This window comes from Puma concolor, chromosome B2 (genome assembly GCF_028749965.1).
Source record: "Puma concolor isolate L17-30 chromosome B2, mPumCon1.1.hap2, whole genome shotgun sequence".
Taxonomy (NCBI): Eukaryota; Metazoa; Chordata; class Mammalia; order Carnivora; family Felidae; genus Puma; species Puma concolor.
In genome coordinates, this window is record NC_141671.1 from 130,910,707 (window position 1) to 130,931,609 (window position 20,903).

Here is a 20,903-nt window from a genome sequence, read left to right on the forward strand (position 1 = left end):
CCGGGCCGGGTCTCCCGGGGCCCCTCGAACGCGGGAGCAGAATGACGGAGATGACGAAGGAGCTGACGCCACGCCGCCCGGCCGCGGCAGCAGCTAGTGTCCGCCGACGCCGCCCCGCCCGCGCAGGTCGCCGGGCGCTAGCGGTCGCCCGTCCCGCGGGGCGCGCCCGCCGCAGACCCCGCCCCGCTCCGCCCCGCCCCGCCCCGCCCCGCGGCCGGCCGCTCCAGGGTTCCCCCGGCACCCGCCCCCGCGCGCCCTGCGCTCCCGCCCTTCCTCGTCGCCGCCCAGCCTGCCAGGCCTTTTGCGAACATGGCGCTTGTCCCGTGCCAGGTGCTGCGGGTGGCGATCCTGCTGTCCTACTGTTCTATCCTGTGCAACTACAAGGCCATCGAAATGCCCTCGCATCAGACCTACGGCGGGAGCTGGAAATTCCTGACGTTCATTGATCTGGTAAGGCCTTCCGCTCCCCTCCCCCGTCCGCCCTGCACCCCGAGTCCGTGTGTGTGTGCGTGCGTGGGTGCGCCGGCACCTGCGCGCGCCTCCAGCCGCCACCCGTGTCCTCGCCTCTCCCCCAGTGATTGCGTCTAAAGGCCTGGCTGCCCCCCGCAGCAGCACCTCTGAACCACCCGTTACCTGGTAGCTGGGGCACGAATGGAGGTGGGCACAGCCAGGTGGTGGGGCTGTTTGGAGGGGAACCCAGACCAGCTTCTAAGAGGTGACACGGAAAGAGTCTCAACAAATGGATCAGACGACCTTGGTCATGAGTGGCCTCAGACCCATTCGCCCTCAGCGTGCTTCCCAGAGCACCCACCGTGGGATCAAGTTGCAGCAACAGAAGGAAACCTGGGTATTGTTGAATTACTTGGAGCTTCCTCAGAGAGAACCAAAATCCTCATAAAGAAGAGAAAGCGCCTAATAAAGTTGTCTTCTTTGCATCTGGTTTCTTACCCATTGTCAGTAATTTACTTCTAATCTTTCTCCCAGAAACATTAGGAGAGAGGCTTTCAAAATGCATTACCAGTAGGACTTTACACTCCTTATCTTTCCCCCTAAAGTCTGCAGTGGTTTGCATAAACAGTTCTGGTGACACAACAGCATAACCTTGGCAGCTGCACTTGGTTTTGGGTTGGCTTTTTTTTTTTTTTTTTTTTTTTTGGTTGTTTTTATTTTTTTGAAATAAAGCTTATCCACTTCTGGCACTGAAAAGGCCAGAGCATCAGAACATGAGCATAAGGCCCAATAATGACACGGGGTGAAATCTAGGAGTTTAGGGGTGAAAGGTGACTAATTTAGACGGTGTGGTTACACTAAACAATGACCAAATATGGGTAGAGGGTTAGAACAAATCAAGGAGTTCCAAAGACTAGAGAAAATGTAGAAGCAATTCCTAGGATGCCAGAACTGCCCATCCAAGATTATATATGAGATTGGCTGCACAAGCAAGATTATAATCTTTAATTGTTGACCCTCCGCGTTGATGGAGAGAATGTGATACGTGTTCTAAGATATTTCCAAAGGCTTAGGATCCCTCAAAGAAATGCAGTTGAGGGCTTTTTGTTTAGAAATACCATTTTATATTTGTTTCACTTTCCAAAAAGAATTTAAGTATCTTTTCGCAGCAGTTTCCAAACTATGCACATGCCCTTGGGCAACAAGACTTCTCAGGGCATAGAGTGTTTCAACGGTTTCAGTTTTCAGATCCTCAACTTCCATCGTTTTCTTGAAACTGATCTGCCTCTGAGCATGGATAATGTCTGCTTGTTCTTCTTTCTTCCTCATTCATGCAAGAGATGAGCACATGACAAGGCTCTGTGCTGTATTTCTCGGTTCCTTTTAGCATTCTGAATATGGATTGTCACCAAGACTCTCTTCACATTTGATTGAAAAACGAAGTCAGACTTGTTTGGACAGAAAGTTTTATTGGGTTGATTGGCTTGTCAATGAGGATTGGCTATGCCAATTATGTTATAGAGCAGACATTTTCCGTAGATTGAATGAGTGAAATCTGCAGCCCTGAGGTTCTGATAAATATGTATCAGAGCATTCAAAATCATGTTCCTTTTTCAAGTGTTTAAACTTACGTTAAAAATGTTTAGATGTTATTTAAAAATATGTGCATAGATTTTCGGAATTCTTTTAGGGGCTGCGTGAATAAAATTCCTCTTGGATCACTACCTTATCGCATTCCTTAATCAGATCGCACTAGGAGCTGGCCCACTCGTGTGTTGCCAGGGAGCGGTGATGAGTTGAAATACTGATGGAGACCCTACCAGGGCCATGGAAACTATGAACAGTTCTCAGAAGTACCTTTGCATTAAGAACAGTTTGGGGAGGTAAGGAAGGGGGTCAGCAGGTGAGGGGGGTAAAATTTGAGAGTATCAGCCCGTGAGACAGGACACCTTCTCATGTTGGCATTGCTTACGTGTGTTACAAAATAAGGCTCTCAGGAAACAGTATACCTCTCACAACCTTTCTGTGACATGATACCAGAGTAGAGCCAATTTGGCTGTACTTGAACTGCCCTGCAATTTATACTTAAGCGTTTGATGATTGGACATGCCTGTTTTCAATATATAATCACCACAAACATACTCTTACCTACTAGAATTCTGGCAATGAATTCAAATTTGATTGTTTGTTTCATATTTAGATTCAGTTTGTATAGTGCCTTCAAGCCAGTTGTTCAGACTTTTTACTTTCTGTGACTTCTGATTGAGATAGAATAATTATCTTTAATCAAGATTTAATGGGGCGCCTGGGTGGCGCAGTCCATTAAGCGTCCGACTTCAGCTCTGGTCATGATCTCACGGTTTGTGAGTTCGAGCTCTGACAGCACAGAGCCTGGAGCCTGCTTTGGATTCTGTGTCTCCCTCTCTCTCTGTGCCCCTCCCCCACTCTCTCTCTCTTTTTCTCTCTCTCTCTCTCTCTCAAAAATAAAGATAAAAAAAATTAAAAAAAAAAAAAAGAGTTCCTGTGAGGAAGTATGTCTAGAATATATTCATAAAAACATTGATGCAAAGTATTATTTTTTTAATTATTGGAGACTTAGTGTCTTCAGAGTTTAAGCACGGTACGCTGTTGAAACAGACAAATGGTCAGTCCTTAGTAATGGCATGAAGAGATCAGGCTACTCTAGTTTACCCATTTGACTTTTCATTTTTTTGCATGTTTAAAACAAACTATTGGGGCACCTGGGTGGCTCAGTTGGTTGAGCGTCCGACTTCAGCCCAGGTCACGATCCCGTGCTTCGTGGGTTTGAGCCCCATGTTGGGCTCTGTGCTGATGGCTCAGAGCCTGGAGCCTGCTTCAGATTCTATATCTTCCTCTCTCTCTGCCCCTCCCCCACTCTGTCTGTCTCCCAAAAATAAATAACCATTAAAAAAAATTTTTTTTAAAACAAACTATAAACTTTATTACTCTAGGGCCTTGGACAATTTTAATGACTCTAAACTCATTAGAGCAATTTTGGAGGTGGGATTCGCTTCTAAAACTTTAACGAGAAGGCCCTTTTTCTAACCAACTTGGATTGCAGAGCCAGGATGTTATCCTGGTGGCCACAGTCTGATTCTATGTTCCACAGCATCAGTTTACTAGAATGTAAGTCAGGAAGGACTCTCAGGCTGCATGTATCTGGAAGCAGATAACCGGTTATGTGGTATTGGCCATTCCAGCTATATCCCTATCTTCCTTTGAGTGTTAGAGTCATCCCAGTAGAATCAGAGCTCATGCTTCAAAAAAAGCACAAGTTACTGCTATCGGTAATCCTACAGTGTTCTTCCCCAAGAACTTCTTTTCCTAGTGTTGAAAAACTATAAGAGAACTCGAGTGTTTCAGAAATTCAAGTCAGTAAATAGAAATGGAATACTGGCTTGGTGTGGCAGGCAGACTAATGAGTCCTCTGTGATGTCCACATCTGCATCCCTAGAACCCACGGGTATGTTCGCTTACCCGGCAAAGGGAAATTAAGGTTGCTAGTTGGCTGACATCAAAATAGGGAGGCTATCCCAGATTATCCATGTGATCCAGTGTAATCACAAACGTTCTTAAAATGGAAGGAGGCAGAAGGGAAGAATCAGTTGGAAGAAGATGTGTCTGTGGATGAAAGTCACAGAGAGACGCAACACTGCTGGGTTGGAAGGTGGAGGAAGGGGCCAAGAGCCAAGAAATGTGGGAGGTGCCTAGAAGCTGAAGACAGCAAGGAAATAAATTCTTCTCTAGAGCCTTGAGAAGAAACACAGTCCTGCTGACACCTTGATTTTTAGTCCAGTGAGACCCACTTTTGGACTTCTGACCTCCAGAACTATAAAATAATAAATTTGTGCTGTTCATGTCACTAAAATTATGGTAATTTGTTACAGCAGCAATAGAAAACTAGTACACTTGGCTTTAAATCCTCTGACCCAGAAAAAAACTTAAATGCTATTGTACTTATACAGTGACTCAACTAGTTCTTTATGTGTATTAGGTAACTGGTTAATTTTAGCTTTAACCAAAATACAGATTTTTGCCTACTGCATCTGATATGAAACTAACAACAGGCACTATGAGAGTCTATAAAAACTGAACAAGATTGGAAAAACTAGGTCTTTTCTTCTCTGTGACATTATGCAACATCTCATGCCAGGAGCACGAACACTCTCTGAACTGGAAATGAGCTAGAAAGAAAGAAAATTGAAATGAACCAATGTTGAAGTATTTCCTTAACCAGCATCACAGCTGATTAATTTTCTTGAAATGATGCAGATTCATTCACTTACTGGAGGATTAAAGGATAATTCTCCAAGTTATACAGGAATTGCTCCCAAAGATGGTAAAAATGAAGAATTAGAATACAACCAGAATAAATAAATTAAAAGAAAAAGGCAATTGTATGTTGAGGCTTCAAAGTAGTGGTGGAGTATAATAAACATTTGTAAACGTAAACATTTGAATAAATGGAAACTTTCCAAATATCCAATGAGTTTTCCTATCCTATTTCCTCCTAGAACATTGAGAGTAATAGGGATTTTTGAAACATATCAACCAAAATTTTATTCAGATGTATATGTTAGAATGTATAACACACGAGTCAGAATCAACTTCTTTGAAAAACATGAACTGGACATTTGTTATATAAAAAATTAATACTGATCTTGAATATGTGACATTTTGATTAAAAAAAATTTTTTTAATGTTTATTTTCGAGACACAGAGAGATAGAGTGCAAGGGGTGGAGGGTCAGAGAGAGGGGGAGACACAGAATCCAAAGCAGGCTCCAGGCTCTGAGCTGTCAGCACAGAACCTGACTTGGGGCTCACACTTACGAACCGCGAGGTCATGACCTGAGCCCAAGTCGGTCGCTCAACTGACTGAGCCACCCAGGTGGCCCGAGACATTTTGATTTTTAAAGACTGACACAGAAATAGGCTATTCCATTTGCTCTGATTTGTACTGTTCACCATTTTGAGGGTTCTAGTTTCTTAGGGTTCCATTGTATTCATTGTTTCTCTTGTGCTGACTTTTCATTCATGCATTACCAGGACATTTGTTTAGACCTGGCCTCCCCAAAGTGTGGTCTGAGGACCAGCAGGAATGATCTTACCTGGGAGCCCATTAGAAATGTGGAACTTCAGGCTCCACTCCCAACCTTCTGAATAGAATCCAACGTTTGTTTTGTTTTGTTTTGTCTTCTTTTGTTTTTTTTAAGTAGGCTGAACGCCCAGCGCAGAGCCCAGTGCGGGGCTTGAGATAGCAAGACCTGAGCTGAGATCAACTGTTCAGAGGCTTAACTGACTGAGCCTCTCAGGCGCCCCTGAATATAAATAATCCAGACTTCTAATAAGACCATTACGTGACTCCTGTGCGTGTTTTAGCTTGACACATACTGCTCTAGGCCAAACTGTTTTTGTTTTGTGGTTTAACGTGGAATAGCTTATAGGATGCAGCCTCAATATATTAGTTCTGCCTACTGTATTTAAAACATACTTAAACATAGTTCAGAACATATTTCAGGTGACTTTTATTGTGACATAATTAAAAACAGGATGTAAAAAAATTGCAACTTTAAAGTAAAAGAAAGGGACAAATATGTATGTCTCAGACACCAGGGATGGGTTATTTATTGCAGTTGGAAACCAAATTTAGCTGATCTTCAGGGCAACCAAGGCAAAAAAGAATACAGTTTTGATCCTAGCATTGGATAAAAGAAGCGTAGCAATTTATCAGGAAAAATATAGTTCTTTCCAGGCATTGGTTTTTCAAGGGTATTTCTCTCTCAGAGTGAGAGTAATTCTTGCTACTTTGCAAATTCAAGCAATTTCATGTAAAGGACATTGTCCTGTAATGTAATGGACATGTAATGTCCATTGTCATGTAAAGGACATTGGGTATGGGGCACCTGGGTGGATCAGTCTGTTAAAGGAAGGACTTTGGCTCAGGTCATGATATCGTGACCCGTGAGTTTGGCCCATGTCCGGCTCTGTGCTGACAGCTCAGAGCCTGGAGCCTGCTTCGGATTCTGTGTCTTCCTCTCTCTCTGCTCCTCCTCCACTCCTGCTCTGTCTGTCTCTCTCTCTCAAAAATAAATAAACATTAAAAAAACAACAAATTTTAAAGGACATTGGGCAGCATAGTGGATGGATAATGCCTTTGATTTTTAGCAGAATACATAGAAATATTTTTATAATTGATGTTTCTTATATCAAGATTTTATGAAAGCCAAAAACATGGTCTTATATTTTGACTGGGTAAAGGCATTTTTGTGGAGGTTTAAAGTAATATAATCTAGGTATTTATTTTTGTTATCTAAATCCTTATTGCAAAAGAATTTAAGAAAACCACAGAGGGAGCAGGATAAATAAGGGCTCAGATGTTGAAAAGCTTGGGGTGTTCAAAGAGCAGGAAATGGTCAAGTATACCTAGGGGATACATTTTTTTGCGTTTAGACATGCTAAGAATTTTGGACATTAAAAACTAAAAATAAATTGCATAAGTATACCAATGCATTTAAGTTTGTCTTATATTTACTTATGTACTTAAAATATTCTTGACTCTAGTTCATGGCTTAATTTTAAATAGGAAATAAAATATCTTGAGAAGAGATTCTGTGTATCATTATGTAACTATGGTACTTAGTTTTGCCAGTCAAAACCACAAAGTGCCATGTAAAGGCCAGTAGTTCATTGAATACTCAGGGAACAAAATTAGGTGGGGTTTTGTTTGTTTGTTTGTTGTGTTTTGTTTGGATATTACACAAAGAGGGTGAGACAGCACTTTTTTTTTTTTTTCAGTAGAATTGGACTTGACCCTAAAATGTGCCCATAAATTTTAAGGAAATCATGCTTTTTCCTAACCTGGGGGAAGAATTGTGAGTATAATGCTTCACACAGAATTCACTTCACCCTCTTTGAAAAATGTTTCTTTTGGATTAGACATAAAATAGGGGCCTGGTTTTGTCAGAGTGGGGGAAATAGTTGATGATATAATCACCCATTCCCCTTTCTTAGTTGCGAATGTTATTGAAATTACAGAAAGTCATCTGACCACTAGTTGAGGTCACTTTTTTCCCCGTCCCCGCCATCCTTCATGTCTGGTATAACATTTAGCAAAATTGGTAGCTGCTCTTGAGGGTTTTCATTTGTTTCTCTGCGTTGCCCTGAAATGTCATATGTTTCTGTGGAAGTGTGAACAATAGTACAATTTTCCATATTGAATCAGATGTTCCTGTGATCCAAGCATATTTGGAAAAACCTTACTGCTTCAGTAACAACATAGCTTTCTTTTGTGTCTGGCAGTCTGTAGCTAGGCAGTTAAAGGGCCCATTTCTCACCTGCAGAGTAGTCCTGCCCCAGTCTGGTGAGCAGGGAGCTCTCTTTGAATATGAAAGGCCCCTTGATCAGGTCCATTGTGGAGTGGAATGTAGCTTTGATAAGCTTGATCAAGATATGCTAATCAAGAATAACCAGAGAAATTGCTTGAATTTGCAAAGTAGCAAGAATTACTCTCATTCTCAATCTTGAGAAAATGGAATGTGTTCATTACAGTGCTTTAGAAGCCTGGGATTCTAACAAGTCAGACAATGATCTAGCCCCTTTGTATTGACTTATACTTAGACCTGTCAGACTGGGTTATAATTTAAAATTTTGATACCAGAGGCGCCTGGGTGGCTCAGTCGGTTAAGCGTCCGACTTCGGCTCAGGTCATGATCTTGCGGTCCATGAGTTCGAGCCTCACGTTGGGCTCTGTGCTGACAGCTTAGAGCCTGGAGCCTGCTTCGGATTCTGTGTTTCCCTCTCTCTGACCCTCACCCCGTTCATGCTCTGTCTCTCTCTGTCTCAAAAATAAATAAACGTTAAAAAAATATATCCCTTTAAAAAAATTTAAAAAAATAAAATTTTGATATCAAAAATGATACGTAGACAGGGCACCTGGCTGGCTCAGTCGGTGAAGCATCCGACTTCTGCTCAGCTCACGATCTCGCAGTTTGTGAGTTCGAGTTCCACGTCGGGCTCTGTGCTGACAGCTCAGAGCCTGGAGCCTGCTTCAGATTCTTTGTCTCCCTCTCTTTCTGCCCCTCCCCCACTCACATACACTCTCTCTCTCTCTCTCTCTCTCTCTCTCTCTCTCGAAAATAAACATTAAAAAATTTAAAAAAATAATATGTAGAATTATCGAAAATTTGTGCAATACAGAAGGCTACAGGAAAGAGTATATTCCATCTTAATGATCCCTAATTTTCTGTACATCTTAGCATTTTAGTGCTTCAAGATGGTATTTCAGAACTTTACACACAGAAGCATTCATAGAGAATCAGACTGCAGGCATATATGTATATGTTTACATGCATATAGAGTCAGATTTCACCAAAAATTACATTCTTTGTGAAAAGTTATGTTTTTGAGTTATACAGAAAAATATTTATTACTCAGAGATACCAATGTTAGTATTTTGGTATTTGCCTTTTGCCTTTTGAGCTGTATATATATATATATATATATATATATATATATATATATACTTGTCTTTAAAACACAAGTTCAGTGTATACATATGATTTGTGTGCATTCATTTTTAAAATTAACATACACCAGGGGGGCCTGGGTAGCTCCGTCAGTTAAGTGTCTGACTTGGGCTCAGGTCATGATCTCAGTTTGTGAGTTCGAGCCCCGTGTCGGGCTCTGTGCTGACAGCTCAGAGCCTGGAACCTGCTTCACTTTCTGTGTCTCCCTCTCTCTCTGCCCCTCTCCCGCTTGTGCTCTGTCTGTCTCTCTCTGTCTCTCAAAAATAAATAAACATTAAAAAAATTTTTTTAATACGTAAAACTAAATGAAATTAACATACACCAAATTTCACTTTTTGGTGTACAGTTCAGTGATTTTTGACAGATGCATAGAGTCATGTAGCCATGATCACATAAAAATATCATTTTATGCTGACTCCTTATAGTCAAATCCTTCGCTGGGACCACAGATTTGTTCTCTATTCCTATAGTTTTGCCTTTCTAGAAAAACATATAAGATATACCATATGTAGTTTTTGAGTCTGGCTCTTTTCATTTAGCATTAATAATGCATTTCAGATTCCTCCACGTTGTATACAATAATAGTTTGTTCCATTTTATTGCTGAGTAGTATTCCATGGCGTTGATGTACCGTTTTGTTGATTATTCATAAGTTTGAGTAGTTTGAGTTTTTTCTAGTTTGAGGTGATTATGAAAAAAGCTGCTATAAACATTTACATACAAGTTTTTATGTGAACATGAGTTTTCATTTTGGAGGGTAGTGGAATTGGTTGGTTATACGGCAAATAATATGTTTGACTAGATAAGAGACCACCAGCCTGTTTTCCAGAATGGAGGCGCCGTGTTGCATTGCCATTAGCGACGCTTGAGAGTTCCAGTTGTCTGTGTCCTCATCAGTGTGTGGTATTGTCAGTCTTTCTTCTAGTGTAATGATTCCTACAGATGTGTCGTCATATCTCATTGTAGTTTTAATTTGAGTTTCCTTCATGCCTAATGATGTTAAGCATCTTTTACTGCGCATTGTTTGTCATATGTGTATCGTCTTTGAAATGTCCGTTCAAATCTTTTGCTCATTAAAAAAATAGATTGTTTTCTTATTGTTAGAATTTGAGAGCATTTGTGTTTGCCAGATAACAGTTCTCTGCCAAATATGTGATTTGTAAATTTTTTTTCCTGGGGTATCTTTCCATTTTATTAGGAGTGCCTTTTGCAGAGCCAAAGTTTATCCTTTTGATGACATCCAGTTAAGTACGTTTTTTTCTTTTATGGAACATACTTTTGATGTTTATTTAAGAACTTTTTACTTAACCCAAGCTCACAAAGAGTTTCTCCTCTAATTCTGTCTAGAAGTTGTATAGTTTTAGATTCTACATTTAGGCCTATGATCTATTTTGACTTTGTTTTTTGGGTATGGTGTGAGGTAAATGTTGAGTCCCCCCCCCACCTTGTTTTTTGCATATGGATGTACAATTGTTCCAGGACCATTTCTTGAAAAGGCTGTCCTTTCATTTTTGTCCAAAATCAATTTGACTTCATTGTAGGTATGTTTCTGCTGTACGTGTTTCTCTGTTCACAAGAACCACACTGTGTTCATTACTGCAGCTTTACTCTAATGAGTCTTCAAAGCAGGTAGTGGGGGTCTTCCAACTTTCTTCTTTTTCAAGATTTGTTGAGGCTAGTCTAATTACTTTGTAGAACACCCTTGTCAGTATCTATAAATAATCCTGCTGGGAGTTTTTGAGAGAGATTCATTGAATCTGTAGAACAATTTAAAGAAAATTGACATCTTAACAATATTTACTCATCCAATTCATGCACATAACATACTTCTCCATTTATTGAGATCTTCAGTTTCTTTCATCGGAGTTTAGTAGTTCTCAGCCTATGGCTCCTACACATATTTTATTAGACTTATACCTATGTGTTTTATTTTTATTAGTACTATTATAAATGGTACTTGAAAAATTATTCTTTTATCAAATTTTTTCAAGTATAATTAATGTACGGTGTTATATTAGTCTCAGGTGTACCATATAATGATTCAACAATTCAGTTCATTTCTTAGTGCTCATCAAGGTAAGTGTACTCTTGGTCCACTTTATCTGTTTTCCCCATCCCCCCCCCCCACCTCCCCCTTGGAAACTACCAGTTCTCTATATTTAAGAGTATGTTTTTTTGTCTCTTTTTTTCTTAGTTTGTTCATCTGTTTCTCAAATTCCACATATGAGTAAAAGCATATCGTATTTGTCTTTCTCTGACTGTCTTACTTCACTTAGCATGATACTCTCTAGGCCCATCCATGTTGTTGGAAATGGCAAGTAAATCTTTTATATTTAAATGACATTTTTATTGAGACAGTTGTAGATTCGTATCAGTTGTAAGATACAACACAGAGAGATCAGTGTAGGCTTTACTCAGTTTCCCCCTGTAGTGACGTCTTGTACAACTTTAGTATATCACAACCAGGATATTGACATTTAAACAGTCAAGATATGAAACAGTTCCCTTACCACAAGGACCCCTCATGTAACCTTTTTATGGATGCATGCACCTTCTTCCTCTACCTCATCCCTGCCCCCTGGCAACCATTAATTTATTTTCCATTTCTATGACTTTGTCATTTCAAGAATCTTATATAAATGAATTGATATACACATAACTTCTTAGAATTGGCTTTTTTCACTCAGAATAATTCTCTGGAGATTCACCCAAGTTGTTATATGTGTCAATAGTTTGTTCCTTTTTATTGCTGAGTAGTATTTCATGGTATGAATGTACCACAGTTTAACTAGTCACCCATTAAAGGACATCTGGATTGTTCCAAGTTTTGAGCTATTGTGAATAAAACTGCTATGAACCTTCATGCACAGGTTTTCGTGTGAACATGAGTTTTCCTTTCTGTGGCAGAAAAATTAAGAAGGCAATTGCCAGGTTGTGTGGCATTTGCAGACTTAGTTTATTATTATTATTATTATTATTATTATTATTTCATTTGATTTATTTTGTTTTTCATTTTTACATATTTTATGTAAATTCTTTTTTTAATTTTGCAAACTTCGTTTTAAAAGAAACTTCCCAGGACAACAGAGTGGCTGTACCATTTTTCATTTCCACCAGCAATGTGTGAGCAATGCAATTTCTCCTCATTCTTGCCAGTTGATGTTATTTGTCATTTTAGCCATTTGATTGGTGTGTAGTGGGATCTCATTGTGGTTATAATTTGCATTTCTTAAATGGCTAATAATATTGCACATATTTTCATGTGCTTGCTTGCCATGTGTATATTCTCCTCAGTGAAACATAGTATTGTTTTGTTTATTGTTAATATATAGTATATAGAGATGCTAAATTCACTTATTCATTCTAAGAACTTTGCCATAGATTCCATGGGATTTTCTTTTTTTATATATATAGTCATGTCATCTACTAATAGAGACAGTTTTTTTTTTCCCCCAATCTTCATGGCTTTTATTTCTTTTGCATGTGTTATTGCATTGGTTAAGACTTCTAGTACAATACTGGACAGAAGTTGTGAGAGTGGATATCCTTGCCTTGTTTCTTTTTCAGGAGTAAAACTCTTTTGCAGTTAATTATGATGTTAGCTATAAATCGTGTTGCAAATAGTCTATCAATTTGAGTATCTTCCCTTCTTTTCCTAGTTTGCTGAGAGTTACCTTTTTCAGCTCTTCTCTCTCCATGATTTCTCCCATACTTTTCAATTCTCAGATGCTCCTTTTCTTGGTTCCTCTGGCCAGAAAATGGAATGCTTTCAGAATTTTAGCCTCCCATACGGTCATGTAGTCCTACACAATTGTGGCTGCCTTCACAGGGTTGCAGCAAGAGAAGAAAACCCATAACCCTCCAATACTCTCTGTACACGAGGGCTTCCTTTTTCCCAATTCCTCTGGCTGGAGAGATGGGTTTTGCACTGTGCTATTGCCAGTGTAGCTCTGTAGCTGAGAAGAAAATAAAAGAGGGAAAAGTAGAGGGTGGGGAAAGGTCTCCCTCATGATCTCTAAAATGTGGGAATCTTTTCCTCAGTCTTCTGGCTATTTTTCCTAGAATTTGTGCTGTCAGTGCTAGCTGCATGATCCCAAGACTCAGCTCACCCTCAGGTCAAATTTAGGGAAGAAAGGAAAAATAAAATCCACCAACCTCACCCCTTATGCATCCTTATTCAAGTTTTTACATTAGTTCCCAATCCATCTGCTATGTGTACTTATCAACATCCTCAGGTAGTTGATTTTTGTGTTTTTTTTTTTCAGGGTTATTAGTTGTAATTAGTGAGAATGATAGTCTATAGTCAGTTTTCTCCATCTTGGCTGGCACCAGAAGTAGCTTACATATAATGTTAATTCCTGTTTTTTCCCGCTTAGCATATTGTGTAAACATTTGCCTCTGCCATTATACATTCTTCCATAACCTCATTTTAATGACTGCATATTCCTTAATAGGGATGCTCATATTGATTGTCGCGGGGAACAGATAAATCTTTACACACATTTGTGATTATTTTCTTCAGATAAATTCGTAGAGGCAGAATTATTATAGTAACGTCTTCAAAAGATTATCTTCAATCAAGAGACGATCTTAAATCAATCCAAATACACACTGTCACATATTTGGAATACTTATGTCTCTATATTCTAGTTAACACTATGAATAGAAAACTACTTTCACTGATCACTCAAGATGCTTAAACTTAACAATTTTCTGTCCAGGAGATGCCCTGCAAATATTTCATTACGTATCTCATAAGTATGAAAGAGTAGCTGTCTTTGACTCTGTGTTTACAAAAACCAGTGCTATTAAGCACATTTAGTTTGGGCTCATACGTATTTGAGCCAAACATAAATCTTCAATTGCCTACAACATCCTAATTAGGACAGAATTGACATGGATAAAGTGAGCAAGAATAATTTGCAGTGCACGATGATCATGGGTTTTCTTGTACATTCCATTCGTCTTGCATGAAAATTGTACTTTAGCTGAGTCAGGAATGATTGACTAGAGCCAATCTGAAAGGCTACATCAGGAGTCTGAAGAAAGTATGTTAGCTATAACATTACACGTCATTTTCTTTGTAATTATAGTGATACGTCTTTGCTATTTTTTTAAAGAGACGTATGAACATTAAGAATGCATGTAGAATGGGGAAATATCCTCTTCTAAAATATGAAAGCATGTGTTCTATGCAAGAACAGATCACTTCTATGATCTGTCAGAGAAGAAAGATGGCACATAAATTGGGCAATTTGAGTGAGTTTAATGAAGGAATGGTTTACAAGTGTGGACAGAGTAAATAGAGAAGTCATAAGATACAATACAAAACCTGCAGGCTAATAACAGGGGGGCAGGTTACCACTGCTAGACCTGAGCAGTGACTTTGGTGCTCATGCAGCATGCAGGGACCTTTCAGGAACTGAGTAAGTAAAACAAATACCCCGAGTTTCCTTTCCTTCCTCTGTCTGATTTCCTGACAGTATTCCTCATTGACTAAATCCTACAAAAAGTCAGAGGATAAGAAAGCCTCTTCATGTAGTGCACAAAGATCTACCGAAGTGAATATAGGAAAAATTGTTGAACTTAAATCCCTGACTACAAATACATTAAGAAGTCTTTGGTTATTTTGCAGCTATTTGTATATGATGAAAGAACATTTATGTTTCACAAGTTATTTGTTTATAATTCAATAATATATAAAATGATAATGATAATGCTTAACATGTAACTTGTAGTAAAATATACTTTCAGTTTATTGGAGAATTATATACAACATGTTGTGTACCTGTTATATAGAGGCTTTATAGCATAAGACGTGAGCACTTAGGTTCAAGAATCAGACTGAATTTGAATCCCAGCCTTCCCATCTACCAGTGATCTGACTCTGGGTAAATTTATTATCTTCTCTAAGGCCTATTTTTTTTATTTGCTAAATGGTAATAATGATAGTATCTCTCACAGAGAGGAGTGAGAATTAAATGAGGTAATTGCATAGCTTAATGCCTAGCATGTATCAGATACTTAATAGGTGTTATCTGTTATTATTATAATTGTTACATATATACCTATAATCAGGGACAAGAACCACAGTTTAAGAGAACCGTGGTCATTTTAAGATGAAAGTGATTACTTCTCTAAGTATAGTGTTCAGAAAGGATAGAGTTCAGTGATTAAATACGCAGACTCTTGAGTAAAACCTCTGCTTTGTGCTGTAGTTTCTTCATCTGAATATTAGGGATGACAGAAATATATGTGTGTGTATGTATATATATAGACATATATATAGATATAGATATATGGAAAGGATGAACATTCACAATAATTTTAAAAATTTAGAATTTATAGCCAGATTTATTCTCCAGAATCTGAGAGAATAGTCCATGAAAGCCAGGGCTCATAAAGTTGTTTTCAGATATGTAATTGATAACCCCTCATATCTGCTGGTCTAAAAGCTGAGATGATGGTTCTGTCAGGGATAAAGTATTTGGAAAGACTAATTTTTATCCATGAGGTAGATCTGGAAGGCAGTCAAAGTGTTGTCTGACTGGTTTCTATAAAACCCAGAAAACAAGAGGGCAGGAAGGAAGTTGGAAGAAGACTAATTGCATTGCACTCTGGGAGATGTCTTATACACAAAGTGTTGGCAGTTCCTGCTAATAAGAAGACACCTGTTGGTAGTAGTGTACTCTGGGATTTACAGTTTCTTTTTCATGTGCTCCCTTACTTCAGTGTGACAGAGAACCAACCTATGAATCGGGGGAAATGCCATCTCAATAGAGCAGAGGTTATCTACATGGAAGCTTAGGAAATACTATACAGACCTAGTAAGACCAAATATTTCCTAGCAGAGATAAACATCAATGAGTACATAAGAACAACTGTATGGTAGATAATCTTTGACAAAGCAGGAAAGAATATGCAATGGAAAAAAAGACAATCTCTTCAACAAATGGTGTTGGGAAAACTGGACCACTTTCTTACACCATACACAAAAATAAATTCAAAATGGATTAAAGACCTAAGTGTGAGACAGGAAACCACCAACATCCTAGAGGAAAACACAGGCAGTAACCTCTTTGACCTCGGCTGCAGCAACTTCTCACTCAACGTGTCTTCAGAGGCAAGGGAAACAAAAGCAAAATTGAACCACTGGGACTTCATCAAGATAAAAGGCTTCTGCACAGTGAAGGAAACAATCAGCAAGACTAAAAGGCAACCTATGGAATGGGAGAAGGTATTTGCAAATGACATATCTGATAAAGGGTTAGTGTCTAAGATCTATAAGGAACTTATCAAACTCAACACCCAAGAAACAAATAATCCAGTTAAGGAATGGGCAGAAGACATGAATAGATATTTATAATTAGTAAATAGACATAATAGATATTTATAATTAGTAACTGAAAGTACTAAGCTGAGCAGTGTTGCTTTTTGCTGCTTTCATTGCAATTTACATGAAAGCATATAAATTGTTATGCCTAAACTAGGGCTAAATTATCTTTTCTAAACCATTAGTATGCTTTTATCATTGATCAGTCTAAAGGGCAATTCCAGCCTTCTTTAGGCCTATCTAGTATGAGAATGACTAAGATATTTTAAAGGCCTCATCCAATCAGACTGTCCCCCTCTTTGCTCTTAAATTGCAATTTCAAATAACACAGAATTTTAAAAAAGAAGAACCTTGTGTTATTGTCACTGTAGCCTTGATACCTCACAATGTGAATTTCCTTGGGTTAAGATTTCGCTTATGTTTATTTGAACATACTGCTATGTTGATATGGTCAATCAATGCTGCATGACAGTAACTGATAAGCAATTTTCCTAGTGACTTCTCTGTCTTTGAAAAAGTAATTTCAAAAAAAGAATAAATATACCTTTCAATCAAAACATGGATCTCGTGGCGCTTGGGTGGCTCAGTCGGTTAAGCTTCTAACTTTGACTCAGGTCATGATCTCATGGCTCGTGAGTTCGAGCCCCGCATCGGATCTGACAGCTCAGAGCCTGGAGCCTGGAGCCTGCTTCGGATTCTGTGTCTCCTCTCTCTTTCCCCCTCCCCTACTCATGCTCTGTCTCTCTTTCTTAAAAATAATAAACATTAAAAAAAATTAAAAAAAAACATGGATCTCTATCAAACATAAGTTAGAAGTAAATAGGAGTGTATCATAGATACTATAATACAATTGCAATTGCTTTGTTTCTACTTTATACTTGTACTGGAGGGCATCCTAGCATTATAATTTAGAATGAATTTCTTCTGATAATACTTAAACTTTTTCCATATATTAACACCAGTTAAAGTCATAATTTGACTCTAATAGACGTATCTGAGCCAATTTCTGTTTGCCACAGAAAAGCCATTATGATGTGACCTCATTTAACATTTAAAAAATTGCCATTAGTGACCTTAGGCCCAAATAGAAAGGTAGCAGCATTGTACCAGAAGATCTAAATCATAAAAGAAAAGAGATTTTTTTCCTAGGAGAATGCCTGTCAGATGTACCCTTGCTCTTTGCTGAAACGGGGCCTGCTATTATTTTGTAGTTGGGAGAATTTCTCAAATATTCTGCAGTACCTTTCCCAGCCATTATATCCGCTCTTGTTTTTTTTTTTTTCTTCTTGCGTAACTTCTGTGGTCTGATATTATAAGCACACCCTTACAAATCATCAACTATGCTATCCCTTTTTGCCTTCAGTCTTATTTGTCTAGAATATGTGTAATTCGGGTTAAACCCAACCACTTGCCTATTCATGCTTGCGCCTGAGCAGCTGAGCATGATTAAAAAAATTCACGGAAGCATGATGTTTGATCCTGCTTGATATTTATGACCACAAATACGTAGTGGACCCTCAGCACTGCCCAACACCGTACTACATTTCCCTAGTCATTTTAATCTCCTATTCTCACAGTGCCTCTTGTGCCTATTTTCTTTGTCCTGGAATCTTGGTCATTCCCTCCCTGATCCTCTCTCTTAGATCTCTTTCTCACTCCAAGAACAGACTTCATACTGGCTGGAGAGTGTAATGAACTTGTGGTTTGTTTCAATATGAAAGTCAAAGCAGTCAGAAGAAACTTCTACATTCTCCCGCCATCAGATTTGCCGATCTCCCTTCATCTGAATCTGAATTCCAGTCCCCTTCTGTTACAGTGGATGAACTGTTAGTACTTCCCAGGGCAACTCCTCCACCTGTACCTGGACTCCACAACCTCTTGCCTACTTGAGCATTCCCTTTCTGGAAGTCTGTCCTCTCTCCCCTACATTTTCCATTTTGAGTGCTTCATTTCCATCAATCTACAAACATACTGTGTTATCTCTCAACATAAGCAAAACAAAGTAAAATTTATCATGGTCTTGACTCTTTTAGTGCCGCCTTATTTCTCTTGTTCTGTTTTCAGCAAAGCTCCTTGAAAGAACTGTCTACGCTTTTAGTTTCCACTTCCTCTTTTCGCATTCTTTCTTAAACCCATTCCGCTCTGCTGAAAAGTCTCTAATTTAGGTCATCAGTGGCCACCACATTGCCAAATGTAATGGTCAATTCTGACTCTTCATTTAACTGAAGCTCTCAGGAATGTTTGATCCAGTCCTATACCTTCTCTTTCTTGAAACACTTTCTTAAAACTTGGTTTCAGGCAAACATACTCTCCTGACTTTCTTCCTACTTTTCTGGCTATTTCTTCTTAGTCTCCTTTGCTGGTTTCTCTTCCTTTTTTTAGCCTTTCAGTGTTGAATGCTCCAGAAATCAGTCCTAAACTCTCTTCACTGTACAGTCTACATTCACTTCTTTGGGCATCTTACCCACATTAAGGCTTTAAATACCTCCTATGGGAGGATGATCCTCCATATTTGTATCTTGAGTCCCAATCTCTCTGAGTTCCATATTCCTATATCTAACTTCCTGCTTTCTGTCTCCGCTTAGAGGATTATTATGCATTTCAAACTTAAGCTCAGAAACAATTTTTGGTTTCACCTCCCAAAACTATTTTACGTCATTGTTTTCTATCTCAGTAAATAGCACCATCATCCAGGACTATGATGTTGGACACATCCAGAGTGCATTATTTTTATGGGTTAATTGAATTTTTATTTGTATTTTCTGTGGATTTTCCCAAAGGATATCTCATTTATTCCAAATGGACCTGAAAATGTAAACAATTTGGCAACCATATCTGGCTCTTGAAATTTGCAACCTACCTGCACAGCTTCTATAGTGATTACACGATGAAAATGATCAACTAATATCCCTTTGTGTGAGAAATTGTGAAAATCAGAGAATAACTTTAATATTGGTCAAAGCACATAATGCCAAAAAAAAAAATCCTTCAACCAGTTTTAAATGTTGGACAGATTTTAACAAAAGGTTTTTGATTAAAAAAAAATTTTTTTTATTTGGCATTTAGGGGAGTAACCACACATTTTTTTTTATTTTGCCAAAGATGGCCATATTTGTTTTTAATTAAAAAAGTGGTAACTTTATGTAGGAAATTGAAAGAATTGGCCAAAAATACTACTGGAACTAATGATTATAGCAAGATTGCAGGATACACTTACTTTCCTATATACTAGTAAAGAACACATAGAATTTGAAATTAAAAACATAATACCATTTACATTAGGACCCCCAACACTGAAATGCTTAGGTATAAATCTAACATAATATGTACAAAATCTATATAGGAAAACTACGAAACTCTGATGGCTAGAACCAAAGAAGAACTGAATAAATGGAGAGATATTCTATATTTATGGATAGAAAGACTCAATATTGTCAAGATGTTAGTTCTTCCTCACTTGATCTGTAGATTCAATCTTATCCCAATCTGAATCCCAGCAAGTATTTTATTGAGTATCAACATACTGATTCTAAAGTTTGTATGGAGAGGGAGAAGACTCAGATTAGTCAACACAATACTGAAGGAGAACAAAGTTGGAGGACTGATACTACCTGACTTCAAGACTTAATGAAAGCTATCGTACTGCGGGCAGTGTGGTATTGGAAAAAGAACAGCTAAATGGGTCAATGGAACAAAATATGAGAGACTACAAATAGACCCATGTAAATACAGACAACTGATCTTTGACAAAAAAGAAAAGATAGTCTTTGCTGGAGTTAGACATCCACATGCAAAAAATGAATCTAGACACAGACCTTACACCCTTCACAAAAATTAACTCAAAATGGATCACAGACCTAAATGTAAAATGCCAAACTATAAAACTCCTAGAAGTTAATATAGGAGAAAACCTAGATGACTCTGGGTATGGTGATGACTTTTTAGATACTACACCAAAAGCATGATCCAGGAAGGAGATCTTTGATAAGCTGGACTGCATTAAAATAACAAACTTATGCTTTGTGAAAGATGAGAAAAGGAGAAGACAAGCCACAGACTGGGAGAAAATATTTGCAAAAGTCATGTCTAATAAAGCACTGCTGTCCAAAATGTACAAAAAACTCTTAAACTTTGGGGTGTCTGGGTGGCTCAGTCAGTTGAGCATCTAACTCTTGATTTTGGCTCAGGTCATGATCTCACAGTTCATGAGATTGAACCCTGCTTCAGGCTGTGTGCTGACAACATGGAGCCTGCTAGGGATCCTCTCTCCCTCTCTCTCTGTCCCTCCCCTACTCATGCTTTCTCTCTTTTAAACTTAAAATGTTTAAAATAAATAAATAATAAACAAATAAATAAGGAGGAGGAGGAGAACTCCTAAACCTCAACAGTAAGAAAACAATCTGATTAAAAAATAAGCCAATGTCCTTAAGAGACACCTCAGCAAAGAAAATATACAGATGACAAATAAACACATGAAAAGATTCTCCATATCATATATCATCAGGGAAATAAAAATCAAGACAACAGTGAACTACCACTACATACCTACTAGAATGGCCAAAATCTGGAACA

At 38.4% G+C, this 20,903-nt stretch overlaps 1 protein-coding gene across 13 annotated transcripts in view; it reads left to right on the top strand.

Annotated features, from left to right (window-relative positions):
- Positions 1-203: 203 nt before the first annotated feature.
- AIG1 (androgen induced 1) overlaps positions 204-20,903 on the top strand; it is a 245,402-nt gene continuing 224,702 nt past the window's right edge. For 3 of the 13 annotated variants that reach the window (XM_086708034.1, XM_086708024.1, XM_086708025.1), the window contains exon 1: positions 215-450. In XM_086708034.1, coding sequence (XP_086564160.1) covers positions 310-450 — 141 coding nt within the window. In that variant the 5' untranslated portion in view covers positions 215-309. Of the gene's footprint in view, positions 451-20,903 lie in introns of all 13 variants that reach the window. The other 10 variants (XM_086708023.1, XM_086708031.1, XM_086708029.1 and 7 more) reach the window with 9 other exon arrangements.